Below are 27,032 nucleotides of genomic sequence, written 5' to 3'. Positions count from 1 at the left end.
ATAATGGACCCACTAACCCTAACTCAAACACTCTGAGAAGTGATGTAAGAAATAAGGACTTTGCTAATGCAAAATCTGGTTTCATTCCCAAAAGTAATTATTAAAATAATAGCAGTGAAGATGGGGAGAAAGTGGGTGAGATGTATTGTGTCCATGTAACTTTTTAAAGTGTTTCATCTCTATTCAGAGCAAAAAATTAGGACTTAAAGGATTGAGAATTCACTAAAGAGCGTAAAGATTTGATACAAAATGGATTCAGAGGAGTATCTATTTTCAAATAGAAGCACTCAAAAGACATAAACTATTGAAATAATGGTCTTGGCCCAGCGACCACTTTTCTCATCTCTTTTAAAGTCAGTTCATCTAAAGGAAGGATGTAAGCTCCCAAGGTCAGATGGCATTCTCCCTGAAGTGACCCCACACGGCTGGACAAGCACCACCGTGGCCTTGGGAATGATGATGAGGGAACTCTCATCATGCTAGGGTCAACTTGTCACCCCCTTGACTGTCCATTTTTATGTCAAAATCATGAACAACTGTAACTTTAAGTGAATCTAGAAGAGATCCCAAAATCCAGTTGTTCATAGTATGACTTGGTCAAATGGCACTTGTCCCCACAGAAGGAATCCCCAGAAAGAGGCCATCACAGGTGCCTACGTGGTGGAGGACATGGCAGGCAGGGGCATGTGTGAGGAGCCTGATCCAGACCCTGGACAGGGACTCACGTCAGCATAGCATTTTTTACAAAGAACACATCTCGGCTGATTGTTGTCATGATAGAATCATAGTTTAGTTCTCATGAATCCCAACGCATTGCTTGCTTCAAAGAGAGTCTTCATGCTCTTCCCCAACCTCAGCTAATCTGGATTGTAATTTCTTTAATCTGTGCCTTTTTCTTCCTGTGAGGCAGTAACGGGACGCCCAGCCTGGTGACGATTGATGGGCGGAGGAGCGTGTTCAGCAACGGAAGCTTCGTCATCCGCACGGTGAAGGCGGAGGATTCCGGCTACTACAGCTGCATCGCCAATAACAACTGGGGCTCCGATGAGATCATTTTAAACTTACAAGTACAAGGTACAGAACGGTGGGGCTCTTTGTAACGATATTGGTTGTATGCATGCCTAGAGGCAGAAGCAAGTGCAGCACATTTAAAAATCAGCCTTGAGAAAAAGCTCATTGCTGTTTTCGTGTTGCAAAAAGTACATATGTTCATTCTGGAAAATATAATGAAACAAATCAAAGGAAATAGGAAGCATTCATGATTCCAGAGGTAACCACTGGCTCCATTTTTGCATATAGACAGCTGGTCTCATATTCCTTCATGTGAGCATCGCTGACAAAGCCCTTCTCCATAACTTCCACGAATCGCATGGTTCACTCGGCAGATGTAGAAGTGTAACCCAGAAAACACAAAAAATAAGTCTGAACTGAGGCTTTGATGTCTGCTGATTAACTCAGTTCTTATATGCAATATGTAAAAAGGACACTAAATTCTATATTGCTGTAATATTTAATTGTGTATTTAATAGAGCATGTGGAATTTTTCTTAGCATACATAAAAGTACACAACAAGCTTAAGATTGTAAATTAAAATCAAGTGTAAAATCCCAAATGGCCATTGACTGGGTTCCTATTTGGAGGCCCCTGATTTTTATGGGTAAAGAAATCTTAGGATTTAAGTATTGTCACATTAATAATCACAGCAAGTGAAAATAAAATTGATATTGTCCTCAGCAAAAGGGAAGGGAAGAAGAACTAGAATTTTAAAAACTAATGCAAAATTGATCTGAAATTTTGACTTGAAGTCAGGAGAACTCTAAAACATTTTAGAAGATGGACTTGAAAGAGATGGGTCTGTTTTTCATGCCTTTGGGTTCATGATTGGCTGCCCTCAGAAGTAAAGAGAAGGACATTTTATGGGAAGCTTTCACTACAATTTGAATAACCTGATTCTGAATTTCTTTGGCGTTTTTATCCTCAGAGCTAATCCAAAATAATATCAAAGCCCATTGATTAGAAGTATGTAGTATTCAAACCTTGTTATAAGCATTGAAAATCAGGTGCTGCCACTCAATGGCACACCGTGGATTTTTGGAGCTCAGTGTGTGTGTGTGTGTGTGTGTTGTGTCTTGGGGGAGTAGCTACAAAAAGTGGAAAATTTTATAGTTCTTTCCCCACAAGCCATTCTCGTCCTCCCTCTTTCGCCTCACTGAGAACAGAACAGCTAAGTGGATGCCACTTATCTTTCTCACTTGAATCGTGGTTGCAATACAGGGTAAAATACTGCATGTATCCTTAGTAACTTTAAAGAAGATTTCAATTAGTGATGAGCAAGTCAGAAATTCAAGGAATCGGTGAGGAAATGAGTTAGATATAAATCCAAGTAGAAATGTCGTTGCATTTCCTTTAAATAATAGATTCACTCTGCTCTATCTCTTTAGCCCAGGATATCAACCAAATAGACATCTTGACAGAAGTGAATTGCATATTTTGGCAACCTTGAACACTTCTTTAATGAATGGCTGATAGACATGCCTTGGTAAATGACTATTCAGGAAGATTAAAGATGTGAGAAACTAATTCTTGTTTTCTAACAACTGTTTCCTGTCTAGTGCCACCAGATCAGCCTCGGCTTACAGTGTCCAAAACCACATCTTCTTCCATCACCCTCTCCTGGCTCCCTGGGGACAACGGGGGCAGCTCTATCAGAGGTAAAAAGGAATAGGTTGTCCACAATCATTGATTAATTGTCATTATCCACAGGCTGTAAAGTGACACAGTCTCATCCAATAATCTTATGTTTATTCCTCCCAAAAATACATCCTATTATTAATTCTTCCATTACCTCAACAAGAAACCACATCTACTGTTATGGTATTCGTTGAAATGCATCGTTCACCCAAGGAATCCCATTCGCAAAATCATCGTTGTGTCTCCTGAGTGGAAGAGTAACAAATGCAGAATAGAAAGCAAAATCAAATGTGCTAACCTCCCCCCTGAGATTCTACATACCATTTCTTCCCCATGTTGTCAACACTGTATCATTCATTCATTCATGTAGTCAGTCATTCATTCAAGTAACCACAGTTACTGTTCTTGTACAGTAATAAATGTTGGAGAACTTAGAGTTTAGATAGCAAATGATGGATTTGTCCAGAGCTTTTGCAATGAGTGCATAGTAGAATGGAATAAAGGAGGTTTATAATGATGGAATGAGGTAGTATGGTAATTCTAGCATCGGTGGAGTTTGGAAGGCATCATACTGAGCAAGTTGTAGACCAAGGGAAAGGAGACACTCCAGCTGAAGAGGCCGCAGATGCACAGGAGTGAGGGCTGAGTGACTGACCAAAGAGGGCCTCAGGCGGGTGAGAGAGGATGGAAGGCTCAGGTTCCCAAAGGCAGAGGATGTTCTCTCTCTGAGAAAGGAGGAAGGGTGAGAAGTCAACTGGAAATACAGGGGCCTTTTAGGGTGAAGCCAGTGGGCGCTGAAGCCCCTGCTCCCAGCTCCTTCCAGCGCATGAGCTGGTTGCCACATCCCTTCCCAGCTTTGCACTCAGGCTGCAGCCAGGCTGGGTGTTTACACACCACACAAATGAGAAATGCTACCAAACAGGACTCTTTTTTTTTTTCCTCAAGAGCCAGTTGTTAAACATTTATTAGCACTCCTCTGGCTGAAGGGGAGGATCTTCCCTTTTTTTAGGAAAGAAAGAGGTGAGATTATTATTTAAAAATAGTTGGATGATTAGGGGTGAGGATCATTTGTGGGTTTGAGGAGTGTGGGTAAGATTTGTAACAGCTGCCGTGTGAATGCACAGAGAGTCATTAATAGATGAACAAAGTCATTGCCAAGTGGGAGGGAGGCCCCAGCTGCAGCTAAACAGCACAAATTGTAGTGGTCACAGTTATCACAGTGCGATGACTTCCTCAAGTGACTCTGGACAGCTGGGAAGAAAAGAGGATCACAGGTGACCAGAACTGGTAACTGGTGGGATAGGTGCAGCAGGAAGTCATAAGATGAGTGAAAACAGCCTCCTTAGGAACATGGTCTACCAGAGGTTCTAGGCCGGTTAGAGGACCTTTTTGTGGAGAAAAATGGGGCGCCGAGGGAAGAGTTCAAGGGGCCCTAGTGCTCTCGGCTAAAATGAAATGAAAGAAAGGGAAGAAAATGAAGTGTTGGTCCTGAAGGTGGTAGAGCATGGGAGAGGGAGTACAGGAAGAGGGAGTACAGGAAGAGTGTCAGAGCGGAAGGGCTTAGAGATGAAGCTAGTTTTAATAATAAAGAGTTTCCAAGAAAAGGCAACCAGGGATCCCCCAAACACAGTGGTGGCCAATGCCATTAGCATGGGGGTTCCCATCACCAAAGGTTAGAAGAGCTTTCTAGAAGTGGTGAAGATGGAGGAGCTTAGAAGGGAAGTCCAATACCCAGGATGTACAGGGCACCAAGGAGGCGGTTTGGACAGAGCTGGAGCAGAGGACAGGATATGACTGTGGGAGGAGGGAGCACACAGATCCATAAGGCACCTGACTTGTTCAGATTTGTCAGGCATCAAAGGAGCTTCAAGGAGTGCAGATCAGGGACACGGAAGAAAAAATGAGGCTCAGGAGCGAGGACAGACCCCAAGGCTGCAGAGGGCAAGAAGGAAGGCGAGGAGGAAGAAGTAGGGAAGATACTGACCATGACCTTGGAAGGAGGAGTCAGAGATGGTGATCTCCATGTGGCAAGTTTGGACAAACAACGATGCTGCCAGTTTGGGTTTAGGAGGCTCTGTAGTGTGGAAGTGAGGAGCACTTTGCCCGTGTTAAAAATGGCATTCATGGGCAAGATGGAAGATGTGAGTCCCTGGGTATAAGGACACCATGCACAGGCAGGCTAGGCCCTGGTTGCCTGGGTGTGAACATTTAGGAGACAGGGGACAGGGCAGACAGGATATGTTCACCCCAGGAAGGTGGTTGGAGTAATAGGGATGAAGGTCATACCAAGGAGGAACGTCTCAGTGACCACAGGGGCAAGGAGCAGGATCTTTAGATTCTGACATTGGGGTTTGAATCTATCAGACCCTAGGATGGTCACCTACCTCTCTGGACCTCAGAGTGTTCATCTGGACCTTAGAGAGAATAATCACTACTTCATAGGCTCCACGAGATAATGTCAGTCACTGGCTGAGGTGCTTGGCTCATAGTGAGAGCTCGAAGAATGGACAGTTGTTGTTACCCGTAGCAGAAGTAAAGGTGCATAATGTAAATGTGAAGTATTGGAGGGGTTTTTCAAACCAAGGAGAAGCCAGGTTCCCATTGCAATGCTGGGAGGGCTGCAGGGTTCAGAGCCGATTCTCTGCGTGGCTGTGAATGAGTCGAGGGTGGTTGAGGCTGTTCCCACCAGCATTGATAATATATCCCTTTTCTAGAGCTTTGGTCTCTTAAAAACAACTCAGCTTCAGATCGTGCTCATGCCCAAGGATCTGGTGCGTGTGCTCTGAAGGGCAGCTGTTTAGGGATTGAGTGTCCATTTCCCTCTGCCCAGTACACCTCCTAAAAGGGAACAGACAGAAAGTGGTTTAATCTCACCACACCACCCAACAATGCCAGGTGTGGCCTAAATCCCTCACTAATCATTATGTCGCCACGCACTTCTCATGCCTGGGTTAACTTTCCTGACACCAGAAGAGACCCAATGTTCTCCCAAGATGTGAGTGTTCTGAGAACTCCTGACAAAATGCAAACATCGGCCCTAGCTAGTTTGGCTCAGTGGATAGAGCATTGGCCTGCAGACTGAAGGGTCCCGAGTTCAATTCCTGTCAAGGGCACATGCCTGGGTTGTGGGCTCGATCCCCAGGAGGGGGCATGCAGGAAGAACTAATCAATGATGCTCTCTCATCATTGATACTTTTTTCTCTCTCTCCCTCTTCCTTCCTCTCTGAAATCAATAAAAATATATTTTTAAAAAAGAATACATTTTTAAAAATGCAAACAAAAGCCAACTCCTGGTAGAAACAAATAACACTCTTTTGAATGCATTTCTTGTCTTCTGAAGGCTACATATTGCAATACTCGGAGGATAACAGTGAGCAGTGGGGAAGTTTTCCCATCAGCCCAAGTGAACGTTCTTATCGCCTGGAAAACCTGAAATGCGGTACTTGGTACAAGTTCACGCTCACCGCGCAAAATGGAGTGGGCCCTGGACGCATAAGTGAAATCATAGAAGCAAAAACATTAGGGAAAGGTACGTATGCCTTCTTCTTATTTCTGGAGTTCCTTTGTTTTCCAGATGGAAGGGGACATTGGAATCACAAATGCATCATATATTTGCATGTTTGTGTGTTTAAACTCTGTTATTCCCAACATGGGTTTGACTGTGTTACAGAGTAATGTGAGAGGGATGGCTCGTCCTTATGGAGGATTCTGGTTCTTTTATTTTTTTAATATCTCATTTGCAGCTAAAAGAAGTGACATTTGAAAATCAAGGGCTTTCGTGCCAACATAAAGTGTCCGTGAAATATGACATTTACCCTTTGACCTTCTAGTCACTAGAATCTAGTGTGACCTTCTCCCTTTCTCCCCCCAGACCCCTTCTGTCTAATTTTCATGTCTCCTCAAAGACCTTGCTCTTCAGGTGGGAAGTGACTGGGGTAGATTGTTAACCTTTAATGTGAGGTGGGGTTTTTTTTAATCTAAAACATGGACCTTTGAGGAGATGAACCCCAAAGGAAATTGCATATCACAGTGAAATTTGCAGCCCTGGGACCCCAGGGAGGGGGAGAGCCATAGCTGTAGGTGAGGGTAAGTGAGGAGGTAAAGAGAGGGTCTTTGCAGGTTTCCCTGGCATCTGGATTTGAATCAATGAGGTGGGCTGGATGGCAGAGGAGCAAGAATTGAGAAGGTAGAGATGTTCTTGGGCACCTGAGTTTCAGATAACCTGGTGAGGGTTCAAATGATGAGGGATTGATTTATGCAGAAATGCCATGAGGTCTGTGGGCTCCAACATGAAGCATTTGGATAGTGAGGGATCCCTGTTGGTATTTCCCAAATCCAACCCTGTCTTCTCTGGAGTCAGGTCACCCCCGGACACAGGTGAGCCCACTGCAGAAGGTCATTGGGAACCACTCAAGGACACGCATATGTGAAAATAGCATTGTTCTTCAGGGAACCAGAAGATACAGGAAAATGACCTTTACCCACCCAATGCTCCCTCTCACACCTCGGTCATTATAGAAGGAGACAGTCCACTGGGCCATAAGGACCCTATCAATGGTGGACCAGTTGGGAGTGGCCTGCCAGCCCTACTTGTCCTGAGCTCCCTGCCTAGTGGAGAAAGGAGCCTGAGGGGGACATGACACCTTGGGTGGCACTCATTCACTGTCGCATGAGCTGATCCCGTTGTGCCTCCTCCCACAGAGCCCCAGTTCTCCAAGGAGCAAGAGCTCTTTGCCAGCATCAACACCACACGCGTGAGGCTGAACCTCATCGGCTGGAATGACGGCGGCTGCCCCATCACCTCCTTCACACTCGAGTACAGACCCTTTGGGACCACGGTCTGGACCACAGCTCAGCGGACCTCTCTCTCCAAGTCCTACATTTTGTACGACCTGCAGGAAGCCACGTGGTACGAGCTGCAGATGAGGGTGTGCAACAGCGCAGGCTGTGCGGAGAAGCAGGCCAACTTCGCCACGCTCAACTACGACGGCAGTAAGCTGGCTCTCTGGCCCTCCTGTCTGTGTCTCGGGACATGTGCACGCGCTCACTGTCTCTTTCCCATCTGACATTCATCCTTGGCACAGAGGGACCACTGCCCACAGATTCCATTAGCCTTCGATGCCCCTCCCTCCAGGGCTCCCGAGTTCATTGTACCCACATGACCAGGGCTGTCATCCAGAAAGAAGGGACGAGGGCCAAGGGGACTGTCATTAGGGAGTCTTGGTGTAGGAGGATGCTCTTCGGGTTGAAGGACTCTTCCCACGTGGTTCTGTCCCTTGTCTATGACTGTGCGCTAACATTGCTTTTGTTGTCTCCCACCCCTTCCACGCCCCATCCCAGTCCACATACAACTTTCTGTTTTGCTCTCATTATGCCCTTAAACCGCATGTGCAAAACCAGTTTTCATGATAAACAAGCTTGTGTTAGTCACTGAGCAGAAAGAGAGGCACTGATGGGAATAGAATTCTGTCTACAGGATGCTAGTACATGTGCATGCATGCACATACACACACACACATACACAGACACACACACACATAGGAAGTTTGCATGAGCTTTTTGAAAACCAATTGAGGTATCTCGTGACGTTTAGTTGACCAAAGTAAACGATGTATCGTTAGCCTTGATTTCTGCAACTCCTAGTCAAGGGCCATTGATTGGTATTTGAACCAGGGCCCAACCCAGTGAAGCTGGAAGGCAGGGGTATTGAGGGCCTGAGTCTGGGGAGCTTTAGAAAGCCCCAGTAGAGCATGTTGACGCTGCTTCCGGCAGCCTGGCAGTGACGCCCCTCAGGGAGCTGCGTGGCTGAATTGGGGCTTTAATCACAAGACAAAACCGGCTGCAATGTGTCAGAATGTTTGGCCTAGCTCCTCGGCGCCTTCTGTCCAGTCTGCACGGATCAGAGCAGACCGCGGTGGTGGGTGACTTAGCCTGGAAAGTTTGAGCCTGAGCAAGCACCCCAATACTTGACTTACCACAGGGCAGGTTAAGGGATGTTCCCTTCTCTGCTCTGTGCGCTTGGGACCTTGTTTAATTAAAGCTCTGTAACTTCCTTGGGGTATCGGTCATCCTGTCCTAAGAAAAGAAGGTCCATGAACCCGAGGACCCCTCAGAAACAATCCAAAGACATTAATGAGGTGAGGTGGCCTGGGACCCTCCTTTGGACATCTTGTCTTGGATTGTCCTGGATGACGGCCTAGGGCTACGTCTCCAGCATTCCAGGCCTGGAGCCCATGGATGTAGGAAGGACCTCGGGTGGCAGCTGTCCAGTATTGGCCGCACCAGCCTGGGCCCATCTCTGCCAGGCACGCTGCCCCATAGCCCTGGGACAGCCTGCCCAGCTCCTGGACAGCGATGTTCTTCCTCCTGGGCTGATGTTCTAGATTTTCAGCCCTCGGTGACATGCGACATCATTCAAAGCTGTCCCCATCACACGGGCAAAGTAGCACTTCCCACATGCTTCCCGCCCATCACAGTTTAATTCTTGGGCTTACAAAATAAATGACTTTGACACTTACGAACAATTCCCTTAGTATTTGAGGCTTCCCCTAAGTCCTTTGCTAGCAGGTACCCATGTAGGTCGCAAGTAGATGTCTCACTTTCGATTATTGACTTTCAGTAATTGACTTCCGATAATCACAGGGACAGGCCGCGTCTCTGTATTCTGTGCAGACGCCAGAGCAGTCAATGCCCAGGTCGGTGATGTGTTTGCAGCTAATCGTTTAATTAGAAACCACTTGCGCGCAGAATGACAGGGCTCTGCAGATTGTGGAAGTGTGTCTTCTAAACATAGAAAATGTCACGCTCTCCCTTTATCCAGGATCTTAGATTATAATCATGAGAAGGTCCTGTGAGCTGCATTTAATTTCCTGAAATCGAAAATGATTTTATTACACTAAGAAACGCAAGTACATTTTTCTATTTTCCTTTCGAAAGATGACAGGTTTCTCTGAGCCAGTTTCGTAGATGTGGAGCTTTAATATCTCTTTGGTCACATCCGCCTGAAGAATTTTCTTCACTTGGGAAAAAGCAACCATTAACAATTAGCCTCACATCTGTACCTGTCAGATTTCAGATTCTTCCATTTCTTTATTGACACTCTCCTCTGCCATTTCTTCCGCCAAACGTCTCTGCTCTTGCTTGTGTTTGCCTTGGTTTTGCAGACCCATCCTCACCCGCATCCCTTCTGTGCCTCTTACCGGGCTCTGAGCATTTGCAGACTTGGGTTTCTAGCCCAAAACACGACTACATTGGAAGGACATGTGTCCTGACCACATGGAGAATGGGTTCTGTTCTGCCTACTACGTGCAAGATAGTGGTCATGGTTGTTCAAGGGGAAGGTGTATTATTGCACTTTTTTCTAAATTACGGGCTTCCTGGCCCTTGTTTGACATGGAGAATACCGTGGGATGGAGGGTGTTACATCAAGAAGGATGCCAGTGTTTGCATCTCTGCACCATTGTATTCAGCCTCTTCATAGAAAGCAACATCCGGCGTTTGCTTATGATTCTAAATAACCTGAATGGCCTAGCGCTGTTTAAGTGTCTGGTCCAGAAGCTGCTTGCGTTGGGTACCTGATGGCGCCCCTCTGAAGGGCTGTCTGTAGCTCTTATACCTAAAATGAGAGTTTCTAAAGTACATTTGCTCTTGCCCCTGTGATAAAAAGCAAGTGAATAACCAGACGGAAGGGGACTTTGCCTCTTTAATCCGGGGTGTCTGGTGCAGCCTCCCTGCTGATCGCTTCTGTCCACTTGCCAGGACTATTGTTCCTTCTTTGATGTGCAATTTTTCAAACCGCCTCTCTCAACGGTGCGAGGGGTGCCACTTCAGGCCAAGTAAATGCACGTGGCTTTTTTAAGCATCTCGCCTGGACATTATGCTACTATCTGCACCCCGCAGGATGTTGCAAAATGAAGTCTCTTTCAAAGCCATGCACCTTACCCTTGGTGCCGATCCCGAGCTGATGTGCTGCAGACTAAGTTACAAGTCGGGCGGAAGGAAGGGAGTGAGCGAGTAGATCAGTCAGCAAGAACCTAGATAAAGACTCCCCTCACCACCCCCCACCCCCCCCATCACCTCCGACACCTCGGATCACATGGCGCGATTGTTGTAACCCGTCATCCCTAAAACTCCGCCATGCCGTCCTCATTAACAGCCATCTAACATCACGGCCCTGCTTTCAGGTACAATCCCTCCACTCATTAAGTCCGTTGTCCAAAGCGAAGAAGGGCTGACGACCAACGAGGGGCTCAAGATGCTGGTGACCATCTCCTGCATCCTGGTGGGGGTCCTGCTGCTGTTTGTGCTCCTGCTGGTGGTGCGGAGGCGGAGGCGGGAGCAGAGGCTGAAGCGGCTGAGAGGTGAGTCAGGGCTGGGCCGCCCCCCCCCCCCCGTGCCCACAGTCACATGCCCACACTCGGCTGGTACCCCCTGAGTCAGGTCCCCCCTGCCCGGCCCTGTGATGTCCCTACAGCAAGACTGCTGAGCCTTCGGGGAAAAGTCACACAACCTTCCTGCGCGGTCACTCAGAAATGGAGTGAAAGCCAGTCTCCTAGATCCCAGACATGGGGAGGCAAAGACAGTGATTTTCTCATGAGTTTTCAACCCCACTTGCTTTCATTTGCAGCAAGGCCAGTAATGCACCACTTAGGTTTCCTCTAAGAAGACCTTTCAGAGGTGTTCTGGAAATAAGAACTATTTTTTAAAATATATTTTTATTGATTTCAGAGAGGAAGGGAGAGGGAAAGAGAGATAGAGATAGAAACATCAATGATCAGAGAGAATCATTGATCAACTGCCTCCTGCACAGCCCCCACCGGGGATAGAGTCCACTACCCGGACCTGTGCCCTGACCTCCTGGTTCCTAGGTTGATGCTCAACCACTGAGCCACCCCGACTGAACCAAATGGGAACTGTTTTATCGGCAGGCAGTGGAAACTGAAGGCTGATGGTACAGGTAGAGCATGACAAGGCAGAAACAAACACTTTTCCGAATCAGAAATTTGAGCTGAAGCCCAGGGTAAGAGTTTCTCTCTAACGAAGGACAAATCCTGGAGAACGGGCACCCAGGCCCGGTGAGCGCATGGCTGACAGGCCCCACCATTGTAATGCCCGGCCCTGCTGAGCGCTGGGCCAAGGCTGCGTCCAGGCCTGGCCAACAGCCCGCACTTGCCCTTGCTCTGCGGTGTGAGGACAGCAAGTTCTTTAAGACACAAAACACTGTGCTGGACAAGTGCGTCCCAGTCCTCCGCTTTGCACGGCCAGGGTGTTTAATGGGCCGCCTTTTGGTAAAATGCATCTCCGAGTTGTTCACGTGTGGGGTCAGTGCAGTGGGGATACCATCGTGCAGGGCTCTGCGTGTTCTTCAAAGTGGCATTTGAGGAACAAGTCTGGGATTACGCTCCCCTCTCCCCTTTCAACAAATCCACATCGGTGATATCTGAGCCTTGAGGGTTCATGTGGAAAACATCGACTCCTCTGCAAAACCTAAATCGACCACCATCCGGTTAGAGCAGCAGGACGCGGTGACATTGCCGCCTGTCTGCTTCCCAACGCCCTCCCCTCTCTGTGACTCTAACACATGTTGCTGCCAGTTTATCTCCACTCTGCCAATAGTTACAACAGTTGAAGTGCCCTGCACTCCATCTGTACACTTAACAGTCCTTCCGTTTAAATCTTCTGCAGCCCGAAGTTTCCGACGCACCCCAAGCTCATTGAAACAGGCTCTGTAATGTATTAACCCCTGACCTGGTGATGCCCCAGACCCCTAACCCTGCCCCAGGTGTTGGATGTGCAGGCGTGAAAGAAAGAGCCTGGGAACCATGGGTTTAGTGCAGGTGGGAGACACATTAGCATCTGCTGGGAATAGGACCAAAAATGTCACAAATGCTAAAAAGGGGCTCCAGGTTCTACATAAGCACAAGTCAAGGGGTGATTAACGGGGAGAAACGGAGAGGTCAGCTAGGAGCTCCACGGCGCAGCACCACGAAAATCTGCCATTGGATTCATGCACCAGTGGGGTCCCTCGGCCTGGCCTGCGGGCATCAGGCTGAAACCAGCTCTCCGAAATCCCCTGAGGGGTCCCGGATTGTGAGAGGGTGCAGGCCAGGTCGAGGGACTCCACTGGTGCACGATTGGGGCCAGGGAGGGACCACGGGAGGGCTCCAGGGCGTGTCTGGCCCGTCTCGCTCAGTTCTGATCAGCCGGACTCCAGCAGCAAGCTAACCTACCAGTCAGAGCATCTGCCCCCTGGTGGTCAGCGTGTGTCATAGCAACTGGTCTTCAAATGGTCAAATGGTGGGAGGGACAATTAGCATATTAGCTATATATATATATATATATATATATATATATATATATATATATATATATATATATATATAGCTTCTACTTCTTACTTCAGTGCCCAGCCTCACTTTCCTTTCTGAGAGCAAGGAAAGATTGTAGAGCTGTTGCTGGCTCTTGCTGAGACACTTGGGTTAGACTGATGGAGGGCCGTGCCCTCTTTACCTTCATTCTTCATCATTCCTATAAGTTAGTTACTGCTTCACAAGGGCTCTCTCTCTCCAGAAAATCTGCTGGAACTGACGTTTTTACTGTAGGCACCTCTAGTTCCGGACGCTGCGGTTCGTAGAGGGTCTTGGTGAGGAAAGCAATGCTTCACATCAGAGAGCACAGGCTTTCATTCCAAGGAAACAGTTGTTTCCTTTGTGTCGGAGAAAAAATAGAGCCTTCACCAGGGTTTCAGGAGGAAGAAAATGATTGCTGTGGCAGAGAGGATGCATTCAGGAGGGATGCTGAGGAGCAGCCGCTTGCCCAGAACAAAGGCATCTCTCTGCAGACTTGCATTTTTTACGTGTTAACAAAGGCTCTGGATCAGAGCTCTGTGAGGAGGGCAACGAAAATGCCAAGTGCCGGACCCAGTTCCATCTGCTTCCCGAGGGCGAGTTTTAATGCGGATGCACTGAAACACATTCAATTCAACAAACCATTGTTATCTCCCGTGTGCCAGATGCAACATTTCTTAAACCCAATAGGAAAATCTTCTTAACCATTTCTACTTATCCCCCGAGTTTGACTAGGCCTCAGAGAGAAAAGATTACGAAGACTCTGTCCCAGAACTATCGACTTGGACACTTGTGGCAGTGAACCCAGGCCTGTGAGGGACAGGGTCATGGTCCTATGACTGTGAGAAGTGTCCCATATAAGAGAGAGTGACTAGGACTCTCTGAAAGGCTAGGCCTTGCCCCAGAAAGACCTTGGTCTGTTAGCCCTACTGGGCCCCTGAAATGTTAATTAACAATAGGGAGGGAAATTGCAGGCACAGAGTTTAATATCCTAGGTGCCTCTGTATTAAACAGAGTTCACTAGCAGAATCTCCCAATTACAACCTGACCCACATAAGGCACAGATTCTGCGCCTGGGTTAGAATGAGTTCAAACATATTTACAGTGTCTGTGGAAAGAGCTGCTCCATAAAGTATTTTTTTATTGTCCAAAATAAGGATGTTTCTAATATGTCAAAGTTGTCTGAGCAATTACCAATCAGGATCAAAAATGGAATTGAGAAAATTTGGATTACAGACAAATATTGTAGGGGTTCCTAATGGGCACTGTTAAAGTTACTATACGAGGCCAACTTCATACTGTTGACTTTGATTGCTACTAATGACTAAATGTTTACAAGCAGGGTATATTTTACAATATGGACAAGCAACCTACTTAGGTGAATACAACAATATTTTTTTAAGGAAGGAAGAGAGAGGGGGAGAGAAAGAGAGAGAAGAAAGAAAATGGGACTTAAGCAATTTAGCCAACCTATATTCTCTCTTCCTGAGCACTTTACTAATTTTAGAGCATAGCGGCCTCCTAATGTCTAAATTGTCTGTAAGTGCTACATTTTTTTCCATCTCTAACCTTATCCAGGAGTTCAGAAGCCACAGTTTGCTTTTAATGATGCCCTGATTTTTCCCACTTCTAAACCCTTTGAAGTGCAGGGTTATAGGATGAGTCACTGGCTGGGCCACGGATCGCAGCAGCCCTAACCTTATAAAAAAAATGATTCCCATGCCAAGTAATCAACTCTGGGATCACTGAAAGCTTCCTCCTTGAAGGAGTTTACCCGAGAGGGTGCAGAGTTATGTTGACACAGCCTCCACGTGCCAAGCCATAAAGCTTACTTCCAAGACTTCAGATAAGCTACAGATAAAGGTCAATGGGTGATAGAAAATGTGACCATGCTTCTGTGGCAAAATGCCCTTCTTCCCTTTATTGAACTTGTTTTGAAATGGCCTCACGTTATAAAGTCGGTCAGTCCAGAAGACCATTCCGGTCCCATAGTTCTGCAATGAGGCTTCTCCATCGTTTTCTCAGTTCTGAGATGTCCATTATCTGCTCTTCAACTGAGGTGAACGCTCTCCTCATCTGTAATGGCCTGTACTGGATGAATCTGAAGGGCGAGGAGTGTGCACCCAGGAGCCCAAGGACCCGCAGGTCTGAGGTGGACTTTGAGTCAATGAGGATGACAGGACACGGGTTCCCGGAGCTCCGTGCGTGGGAGACACTCACAATACAGGATGGGGCAAAAGTCGGTGTACAGTTGTTCCTGTGGAAAATAATCCAATGGTTAATAAATAATAATACAAGAATAAACTCTGTGTTTCACACACTCACAACTCTAAACCTGCTTTTGCTCTGTATTTGTTGGTGAAGAAATTGGGAGTGCACCCTTCATCACCAAGCCAACAAATATCCAAAGTGGTTCTGATGGGCTCAGAGTCATGTTCTATCAAACTCTTGGTTTTGTGTTTTCTTCCTTCTTCCCTCCCTCCCTTCCTTCCTTCCTTCCTTCCTTCCTTCCTTCCTTCCTTCCTTCCTTCCTTCCTCCCTTTCTCTCTTCCTTCCTCCTGTTCGTTTTTTCTTTGCTTAATTTCTTAATAAAACCATCCTTTCAAATCTCCAAACTTGTTAGACAGAGCTAAGTAACAAGGATTCTGAATTAGAGAGTGGAGGGAAAGGAACAGCGGGTGACAACACGGTTAAGGACCAGTGAGTGAGGACCAGGGAGTGCCCTATCAGGAGGGAGAGAGCTGGTGTCAGCCACGGAGGTTTGTCCTGCCTATTGTCTGCTCTGTCCGTGTTTGTGTTCTCAGGTGGCAGGTATAGATGGTCTTCTTCTTCTTCAGGTATTTATTTTGAGTTTTTGAATCCCCTTTCATTTGAACATGCTGATGATTGGACGTCCCATTGCGATATTGTCAAAACTTAAATGCAGGCATATAGCCCTTACAAAATAGCTGCTTTATGACACCCATCTCAGTCCCACGGAAAAGCAGGGATTGCTGCGAGGAAGCTTGCAAATAAGAATGATTGACAGATGCTAAAGCGCAGGGTAAGGTCTGCCACCCCCCGATGGGCCTTTTGGTTTTCTGGGTGTGTGCAGGTGACTGTCCAGTTGAGGTATATTCCATATTCCTTAGCTAGCACTTCAGAAATGAAAATGCTATCATGGGGCTGTGACTGAGAATCCTCTTTTTTAAAGACATATGTGAGCGTGTAAGATATGAGGCAGCTCAGACTCTCGACGCTGGCACAGTGCGGTGCCCAAGCCTCCCTGCGCCCTCTCCCTGCTGCAATGTGGCCGGTACCGCGTGCTGGTAGGGACATCCACGCCATGTGCAGACCCACGATGGGAGCGATGGTCCGTGGTCCACAAAAGGAGCACAGGGATGGAGGGAGCCACGCTGTGATGCTCCTGACCTGGCTGGGGATGCCTCTTCCAAGGAACTCATTGAACCGTGTGTTAACCAGCAGAGTGCCCCATCTTCTTCCTCTTCCATAGCACTGTGCTGTACACTACCTTGTTTCCGCCTCCTAATAGCTGTGCAAATAGGTCATGTATAAACCTGACATCATTGTGCCCTATTTTGCTGACATGAAAATGGAAGGGAACTTGTCCAGAATTATATATCAATGATGATGGAACTCGGGGAGCCCAGCTCACTGTCGCCTACCCCAGATTTCTTTCTGTGAAATTTGCTCAGACTTTGGGATATTCAAAAAAGAAATAGTCTGTTTCATCAATATTACGTTAGCTTAAAAAGGTTTATCAATGAAACAGAATCAGGATATGTATGAACAGAGTATCAATAGCTACTTTATCATTTATTGTTCCCGTTTCTTTCTTTTTTATTTCTATTTTCACTAGCCCTCAGGCTTCCCCTATATTTAAAAATATATAGTTTACGTATCTTCAACTTACTGCCCTTCTCTCTACCTCTTCCCCCTTGAATTCTTGGAAAGTATTCTATGCTCAGCTACCCTGCCTCCCCATGGCTCCCAACTCCTCATGTGTCACTTCTACTCACACCACCCACATGAAACTGCTCTCCTTCAGGCAGAAGACCAGTCACCTTTGATCACTAAATCCACCTCAGCCATCATTTCCCAGCCCTCCTTGTGCATTCAGAGAGTGAGCAAATGGTATTTTTTGAAATTCCTTCTTCCATGTTTTAGTATAACTAGACTCTCCTGGTGGTATTTCTGCATCATTTCCTGACCCCAAAGATTAAGTGGAGAGCACGGAGCCAAGGACAGACTTGGAGGAGTAGGAGGCGGTTGGAGAAAGTTGTCACAAAGTCTAAAGCTCAGATTGAGCTGAAATTAGTGGGAAAATGTGACCGGCAACATCAAAGGCTGTTTAGCGTGTTGGGCAAGAAGAAGAGGTTTGGGATGATGCTCTCGTATCAACAGCTGGCAGGCAGCAACACCTGCTCTGCTTGATGTGCAGCAGGAGTGCTGGTCAAGCAGAAAGTGTGGACCAAGAGTCACAGAAGGGGGAAGGAGAGGGGAGGGAGGGAGGGAGGGAGGAAAGGATTGAAAAAATAATCAGAGCCCCTGATCATTTAAATTAAACAACATTCCCAACCCCTTGCTGGTAAGGGATGCAAACCATGTTTACAGCGAACTATTATATAGTTGCCAAGTGACAAGCAGGATGCTGTGCCACCAGTCACTGCTGGGACCGTCCACCAAAGGGAAACCATTGTCCCCACTGGAAGATTAAGGAAGGTGTCATGAGGTTCAGTCCATAGACCTCCAAAATCCTAATATTTTAGCAAAAATTTTACAGACATAAACCCAAAACCTTTGTGGATAATCTTTGAAGAGTCAAACTAAAGTTGTTAGAAAGTAGTTATACTCCATACCCATTTTCAAAGACAGTAAATTCTAGAAATTATAGGTTGAATTAAACTAGTTTGGGTTATAGAAAGGATGGTGTGTGAGCAGTCAGGAAATGACAGGGGTCTCAGGAGGCCTGGACAAACCCCATGGGCATGTTGACAGGCCGATTAATAAGGGGCTCCAGGCTGATGCCGGAATAAGGGCAGGCTGGGCTGATCTTGAGTTCGCACAAATCCCGGTCAGAAAGCTCATGTATTAGAGGGAAGAATAATCCAAGTTATAAAGGACTTCGAAAGGCTGGAAGCAAGGAGATAAAATGTACTAGGGAGACTTGTAAAGACTTTTATACAAGTTGTGAAAATTGATTTGGAACACATATAATGAGCATCGTGTTCTCACTGGTATATGAGGTCATCAAACAATCCCCAGGTTCTGTGCTCAGCCTCATTTAATTAAGGACAGTACGAAATCATAGGTCTTTCATAGAGGGGAGGCCCACGCAGAGAATTACTTAGAAATTTTGCCATCTGAGGAAAGGTTGAGAAAATGAGAAGATTCAACCTGGAAAAGAGAAAGCAGACACAAAGAAACAGACATGGCGTCTCCGTGGACATATTTGAATGCTTTGTAAATGGTTCCGGGAGGTGTTGGAGGCCTTGGGGGAACAGAGTGCTGGGTTTTCTGCAGAACATGTAAGAGTAAGACACTCAGAGAGAGGTTTAGGGTTGAAGGGCTGGTCAGACAGTGTGGGACCAGCATGTGATGGCTGGCACTGTGCTGAGAGGTCCTGTTGGCCGGGAGGTCCCTTTGAGAGTTCCCAAGCATGGGTGTGACACAGTAGAGAGTGTTTCAGATCCATCACCCTTCCTGCAGTGTGGATATCATTTAGAGTGCTGAGAGACTGAAGCTGGGGAGACGAGGGAGGGAACTGTTGATCAGTAACTGAGATTTGGACTAAGGAGACAGAACAAAGCAATGGTCCCATGCAGACAAGCTGAGGTGGGAGAGACCAACAGGCTTGAGAGGCAGGTCAACCCTGGGAGTGAAGGTGGGGCACTGTATGCGCAGCAGCAGCATGGATCCCTTCCCTAGAGCACCAATGGCCTAGCTCATTTTAACATCTGTCCAAGACACCAGGGAAGGAACTCAAATATTTATTAGGAGGCTGATTTGAAAATTCTTTAATGTCCATGAGACTCTCTGATTCCATGATTTTTTTAAATCTGTATTGTTGATAGTATTACAGATGACCCCCTTTACCTCCCCGATTACTCCCTTCCACCCAGTTCCCACCCTAACCCAGGCCTTCACCACCCTATTATCCGTGTCCAGAGATAGTGTATATATGCATATAAGTTCTTTGGTTAATCTCTTCCCACCCACCCCCACCCTTCTTCCCTCTGAGATTCTTCAGTCTGTTCTGTGTTTCCATGCCTCTGGTTCTATTTTATTCAATAATTTATTCATTAGATTCCTTGTTCATTTATTTTTATTTTTAGATTCAATTGTTGATAGATATGTATTTATTGACATTTTATTGTTCAGATTTTTCCCTTCTTCTTCTTCTTCTTCTTCTTCTTCTTCTTCTTCTTCTTCTTCTTCTTCTTCTTCTTCTTCTTCTTCTTCTTCTTCTTCTTCCTCTTCCTCTTCCTCCTCCTCCTCCTCCTCTTCTTCTTCTTCTTCCTCTTCCTCTTCCTCCTCCTCCTCCTCTTCTTCTTCTTCCTCTTCCTCTTCCTCTTCCTCTTCTTCCTCCTCCTCCTATTCCTCCTCCTCCTCCTCCTCCTCTTCTTCTTAAAGAATAAATACCCTGTAATACTGGTTTGATGGTGATTAACTCCTTTAGTTTTTCCTTGTCTATGAAGCTCTTTATTCATGTGTGTGTTTTTTAAATTCTGAACTTGTCCCAGATTCTCTTTGTGCCTCTATACAGAGGTGTGACCAAGATTCCATCATCTCTTTCCACTGCCCCCATATGAACCTGAATAAGACCCTGAGCCTCATCTCAGCCCTTATATCTTTCCCAAACTTGATTTCAAATGTGCCTTGAACAGCTTCACCTAATGACCCCAACTTTCTATAATATGTTAAGTACTCTAGCTTGTTTGAAGCCAAGGACCTCAGTCTCCACCTGAATTGCTGCTTCCATATCCTTCTAGACTCCTGTTCCTGTCCTTGTATTAGACTCCTCACTCCCAGCCCTGGTTTTGCTGTTTCCCTGGACTTCCTACTGTCGCTCTGCACCCACACCCTCTATCTGCTGTGATGTCATCTACTCCCTGCCCCTTGCTCTCACTGCAGTCCTCTAAGCCAGCCCTCAAGGCCTCACACCTTTGCCAACCAGCTCTGGCCCCAGTCCCCCTTCTGAGCTCTCTGATGGCCTGTTTGTGCTAATTTATAGCACCCACCCCTACCCCCACCACCTCTGCCCTCCTTCCACTTCTCCTCTTGAGCCACTTAAAAGCTCCCAGATTGTATTCAATAGCACACAGTCACATCCCCTTAGCTTCTCAATGTACTGTCCATTCCCAGTTCACAACCACCCTGGAAATGTCTCTGTCCTGTCCAACTGCCCAACTCCTTGCTTCCTGAGGAGCTTACAATTCAAATGCACACTACCTCTGCATCATGGAGCACTCTTCCCATCTGAGTCTATACCCCTCCGAATGTGAGGACAATCTGGCATCCTTGTTCTCCTGTGACCGTCTCCACCAGTCAGCTGGCACTTGGCATCGGCTCCTCGGTGTGTCCCTGGAGATATGACACATAGGATAGTGATGAAAAAGGAGTTTGAACCAACAGACGTTGCTTAGGACTTCCCACTCGGCTACAGCTAATGACTGACCTTATCTGGGTCCCAGTTTCCTGGTTTCTGAATGAGGGCGTAATTCCCAGCTGAGATTGATCCACGGGGACACAAGCTAGCAGTCCTAAAGTAGCTGGCACAATCCAGATTCTCAGCACGTGCTCAACTGGGAGCACAGCCCACCCTGTGCCCACTCTCCAGAATATTGGGACATTCACATGTGAAGGCAACTATGACCCTACCCACACCCCATCCCCGTGCTTACAACTCCACCAGAGCTTCTCATAGGTGAACTCATGGAAGAAGTGAATTCCCATTCATGTTATTTTTCTCACACTATCAGATGAAATCAGGAGGAGGACATAGTAGCTAAGACTTAAAGAGAAATAGATGTGCTCTAAGATGATAAGCATGGGGAAAGGTAAATCAGAATGGCGTGGGGCACCTGCACCTGTGGAGCAGCTTAACCTCAACGAAGATGCTGTGGACGAGGTAGAGCCCATCAGTATCTGAGGGAGCTCTGTTCTCACCTGTTGGGCACTGCAGTTCCTTAGCACATTGATATGAAACAAAACCCAGGAGAAAAACACTGTGCTGACTGACCTCAGGAATAGAAAAAGAACAATGAGCAAAATGAGGAAAGCAGGTCCCTTCTGAAGACGTTTGAGTCTGAGTTACCTTCCCATCGGAAGCTGAGGTACAATGTTTACGTCTTGGAAATGTTCCCTCTTTCTTAGAGTATTGAACCCGCCACCTCATGGTTGTTGCATAGAGCTAATTATTCCCAAGCTCTTGCATTTGCATATGTATATTTACTTTGCAAGTGTTAAATCATTCAGGAAGAGAAGAAACTCGGCTTGTTTACTTTGTCTTTGCAGATAAATATAAAGGCATGAGCTGGGAAATTAATGCTGCTTTGCTTTCTTTGCTTCACCATATGGGTGGGATAGAAGGGAGCTGTTTCCTTCCCAGACTGAAACCATCTGTGCACAAACCCAGGCCCGGGCAGGAGGTGGCAGTGGGAACTGGCATGGCTGACTTGAAGGACTGAGGGGGTGCCAGCCCACGTGTGGCGATCCCTGTGACTGTCCTTACCTCTCAGCAATGGCATGCTGCTCCCCAGCATGAAAATGATTGCATTTAAATGTCAACCCCCAAAAGATGAAAGATGATATAAAAATGCCCCAACATATGTATTTCTTCACTGTACAGCCAGTCACACAGTCAGCCGAAGGCACTTCCAGAAAGTTCTGTTCATGTAACACTATTAACATCAAGACTTTTTAGAAAGCAATGAAAGGAAAACGAAAAGCCTTTGTGCTCTAAGAAAGGAAACATTCATTTTTACCAGCACAAAATGTGTAAAAAGACCAAATTATATTTTAAGGACAATGAAAGTTTCAAAGCAATGTCATAAATAAAGTAGACTTGTTTTTTCTACATCATTGTTAGGCAGGAATTACTTTAGTCAGGAGTGGTAAGAAGAGGTCTTGGTAAGCAATGTCCTCAGAGGAAAAATAATAAAGAAAAAGTGTTTTTTCTGAGTTTGAACGAAACAGCCAAATTTCCAGGCAATGATATGCCAATTACACAATTCTTTGTTCAACCTAAGGGACCCCAGCTCTGTAGTAATGCCTTTTGTAAGTGACCTATGGTGCCTAGGCTATTTTATTTTGATATTTGATAACAAAAATAGTCCAATTTACATTGTACAAATGAATTACTTTTAAATTTTTAATTTTCTAACCAAAAATAAAGTTGGGTTTTTCTAAAAGTGGCAAATAAATTGTTGTAATAAAGCCTTTAATAGGGGTCTAAGAATTTTTATGGCTCTAGGGTGTTAAAGTATTATGTGCTTTTTGTAATGTAAAAACATATACATATATACATATATAAACGTATATATGAAAATATATATATGTAATATAAAAACATATATATATATATATATATATATATATATATATATATATATATCCCATGTAGGAGAAATGAGGAAATAAGGAATCCACTAACTTGTGGTTATTAGTGGTGATACGAGTATACAATCACAATTCAAAATGGCTGTTGTCACCTGATTCTGTTGAATATTTGTCATAAACACATAAGTGAATGTTAGTGAGTTGTTGATCATGCACTAATGTCAACTTTCTTTCTCCAGATGCAAAGAGTTTAGCTGAAATGCTCATGAGGTAAGCATAAAACCTAGCATTCTGGATATCATATTTAAAAGAACAATTTACAGCTTGCCTTATGATTTTTTTTAAATGACAGTCTAAAATCGATAAGACCTATTCTTTTTGACATGTAATTTCTATTCTATGTACCAGAATATTCATGTATATCCAGTTGGATATATACATAGCAAGTAGTATACTTTTACATGTGCCATAGGTATTCTCTTATTGACCGGACTCAACCGATAGAATGTTCCCCCATTGACCTGGGAATAGAAAAGCCACATTATAAGTGAGTGGCTTTGGTTTTATTGCCACCAAATATACCACCTTTGATGTCAAGCCTTCTTCCTAACAGAGTTAGCAAGAGAATAGTGAAAAATGAACCATAAACGGAAATTTGTGGTACCCATGCTTTTCCAAGGCAACAGGCTGATCAGGGAAGATCCTCCCAGCCCTCAGTTCCCACGGCACCTTCAGCGCCCCCGCACTAGAGCGCTCACCAACTTCTGCTGCAAATATCTGTTCGCGTCCTGTCTTGGAGGTCATAGCCTAAGCCATCACCGGGTTGCCAGTACTTACTTGCCCCACTCAGTATTGAATGACTAGAGCTAGTTGAAAAAGTAAGGAAATGTTCACAACTATAGAAGATATCCCAATATTTGCATTTCAGACATTTTATATTGTAATGATTAAATCAAACATGGAAAAAGAATCATCAGAGGCTAGGAACCAGGTAAGAAAAATGTCAGGGACCCCACTGGTGAATTTGATGTTGCCATTGTGGGATGTCTCATGTAGGAAAGAAAGACAATGGGTCATGGGGTCTCCTCCTACTCCCTACCCCACCACAGTTGGCTTTCGTTTCCTTCCCCATCTTTACATAAAAAAATTAGTACATTTTTGTTATTCAGAATGAGCCCAGGCCCCAAATCACCAGGATCTTTGAAGACCTAAGGTAGAGGTGGGCTACCATTGGCCCATGGATTACATTTCCCACAGCCATCTCTGTTTGGCCACACCAAGTAGTCACACAATGTGAGCGGTAGGTAAAGGATATGGAGGAATCAAGGATAATTCTGAAACATTTGGTGTGAGCAATTAGACGAACATTGGAAGTGTTTGCCAAGATTAGGAAGATAGATGCAAAGTATGGGGGTTTTTTTTGGTTTTTGTGTTGTTGATTTTTTGCAGGGTAGGAGCGAGGTGTGTTGATGAGAATGAAAAGACCTGTATGGGTCATGCTGAATTTGGGATGCTTTTTAAGCATCCATTGAAAGTGTCAGCTGGCTCGTAGAAAGAACCTGGAGCTGAGAAGAGAATTCAGAAATGCCAATGACCTATAAAGTATCTCCTTCATAGAAAGTATCTAATCACATCACACTAGATCAAACTGGCATGAGATCATGAAAATTTACACGAAAAGTCTTGAGTCCATGCTCTTGTGAAAATCTGCACTTGTTTGCTAAGTGAGTATGAGGGCATTTCTGTGGTCACATGGAAGCACCCAGACACATGTGCGCTTGTGTTGTGCAAATCTGACAAAACATCTGGAAAACAAACAAACAAGCCACAGTCATTTGATTTAAATAACTCATCTACTTAATAAATTGTATAATGTAGACTTAAAATACGAATTTATTGATGACATTTAGAAATCAGATTTCACATTAAATTTGGGCTTTCTGACTTCTCTTGAAAATGCTCTGACACAGCCTCGTTGACAATGGCTGACCGGAGCTCCGTATGGTGCCCCTTTAGACTGCGCAGGACTTTGGCTCAGCACAGCGGGGCCCTGTCCCTATCCCCACTCTAGGCCACTTGACTGATTTGTATCCCAGCGGGGTTCCTGCAGCCCTCTCGGAGAGCTTCTGCCCGCTGCCTCCATCCAACCCCAAACCATAGGTCATGCCTCTCTCCAAAGCCCGAGACACTGGAGTCTGTTTTCTGACACGTTCAGCATGTGTTTAGTTTGGATGATTTGGAATTTTTTACCTTCTCTGCTGCCCTAGAATGCAGCCCTCCCCTTTCTCATTAGCCCCAAGCAAGACATTAGAAAGCGTCTTCTTCATTAATAGGGCAATTACTGTGGTTGAAAGACCACCTGTTGATGTGAGTAGGAATTAATAATGCTATTCCCAGTTGACAGTTGCTAACGTGAAATTAGGAACATTAAAACTAGTAATTGCTCCCAATTGAGGTAGTTGAGGTAGTTTTCCCCTAAAGGATGAAAGTGATTGGAAAGGAAGAATGCTTCTAAGCTCCTCAAATATGTGGATTTCTGGGGATTGATTTAGAGATAAAAGTAATGCTTTCAATCATGCAGTCAGTTCAGTCTAAGTTAGGCAGGTCAACAGGCTAAGCAACAACAGTCACCTATCTGATGAGTCTCCGGCCAACCTTATTTTGAATGTGACTGGGGAAGTCCAGGCAAGTCACATGCACTGGTACAGAGAAGGCCATGAAATCGCTGTCCCTGATTTTTGTGGCTGCTTTTTTAGGAAGTTGAGGAGTTAGCAAGCTGGTGCAGTAAGAACATAGAACCACAAATCTACATTCTAGGCCTAACTCTGCCACCAGCTGGCTTGGTGGTCTTGGATGTGTCATTTTCCTTCTCTGTGTCCAACTTCCCTCACCTAAAAATACCTATTGGAAATCGTTCCTAGCTTTATCATTCTGTGATCTTGGTGAATGTAACATGTATTTTCCAACCATGTTCCACAAAGAAAGGTCTGTGTATTTCAGTGGGATTAGCTCTCCCGGGACCAGACAGGTACAGGCAGGACAAACATAGACAACCTGAGGGCTCCGGGGGCTCCCCCACATGGCACCATCTCCAGTCCGTGGGCTTCATGCTAATGGACACTCATCTATCTCACCCAAGCCAATCACCCCAGGGAAGGGGAGAAGAGACACTCCGCCCACCATGCCCAGACGGAAAGGATTTTCCTTTTATGTGATTAAGCAAAAAGAATTTTTTGAAAACTACTTTTCAAGAGGGGAGAGTGGCCTCCTTAAGGCACTACCCAACACATGATTATTGTCCAAGGACCAATGTTAGCAAGGGCTCATTGTAAACAGAGAAGGGTTCAAATTGAGAGTTTAAATTAGTTTAGCATTTTTGGTGTTCATATTTTTGTACACATTGTATAAATAAGCCTCCCTGCTATTGTGATGGCATGATTCTGATAGCCTTAGTTCTTTTATACTTACAAATTGGTCCATATCAGTTGGAGAGGGGTGTGAATTGCAGAGGTATTCATTAGTTTTCCCCCACAAGCTTAAGGAAATAGTAAAACTTTAAAAAGTTGTAGCAACTGCAAGTAATTTATTGACTAACCCTGGGAATGCCATCCACTATGGACTAGCATCAGCTCTGTCATTTTAGTCAGATAACCAGATGGTAAATGGGTGGTGGAAGATTATATTTCAATAATAACAAATATAGTTGGTATGATCCTATATTATACAAAAAAAAAGCGATTTTTGTTTTCTTAGTGACATTCAGAATCTTGTTTCAGGTCATAAATGAGGTTTCTTCAAATAGTTTTTTTTGGTGTTTTTTTTTAAGGTTAGCTGCTGTTCTAATGACCAATTGTTATAATTTTGGAGAATCAGCCTTCCTACAACAATAGGTTATAAAATATGGCAGCAAAAATTAAAACAAAGAAACAATTTAGTCAGGACCTAATAACTCATCTAGAATGAGAATATTATTGTCCTTAAGCAAAGCTTCTGGGGCTTGGCAGTCAGCTCACCCTGAACCCACAAAATAACATGGTTTATCACTGACCTTCAACAAGTATTTATTGAGCACCTATTTTGGCCACATACTGTTCTAAGTTTTACGGAGAATCTGGGAACAGAATAGATGAAAAACACCCCTTGGAGAGCTTATACTCTGCTGGGAAAGACAGATAATAGACAAGCCCATTAAATATATGCTAGGGAACATCCAGTGCTAAGGAGACCAGATTCAGCAGAGATTGGGGAGGGGAAGCCTGAGGAGTTCCCCCACAGGGCCAACCCCACTCCCTCTAAAAGAGCAAGGGAGGGAGCCAGCCTGGTGGGTACAAGGGTGAGGGTGGGGTGCAGAGTGTTCTAAGTAAAGGATCAGCAAATGCCAAGGGAGGGAGGAGCAATCAGCCCCTGGTTCTCTAGGTTTATTGGGCCTTTTTT

General features: G+C 45.3%; 1 protein-coding gene across 1 annotated transcript in view; it reads left to right on the top strand.

Annotated features, from left to right (window-relative positions):
• Positions 1–27,032, top strand: part of DSCAM (DS cell adhesion molecule) — a gene marked incomplete at both ends in the record, with an annotated part of 461,963 nt that overhangs the window by 407,823 nt on the left and 27,108 nt on the right. The window contains 6 exon segments of the mRNA XM_079762252.1: positions 911–1,074; positions 2,613–2,711; positions 6,032–6,220; positions 7,393–7,683; positions 10,875–11,051; positions 22,838–22,868. Coding sequence (XP_079618378.1) covers positions 911–1,074; positions 2,613–2,711; positions 6,032–6,220; positions 7,393–7,683; positions 10,875–11,051; positions 22,838–22,868 — 951 coding nt within the window.

The sequence above is a fragment of the Cnephaeus nilssonii genome, assembly GCF_951640355.1.
Source record: "Cnephaeus nilssonii genome assembly, chromosome: 3".
Lineage (NCBI taxonomy): Eukaryota > Metazoa > Chordata > Mammalia > Chiroptera > Vespertilionidae > Cnephaeus > Cnephaeus nilssonii.
The sequence above is the reverse complement of the archived record's forward strand: the minus strand, read 5'-3'. Positions and strand labels throughout refer to the sequence as shown.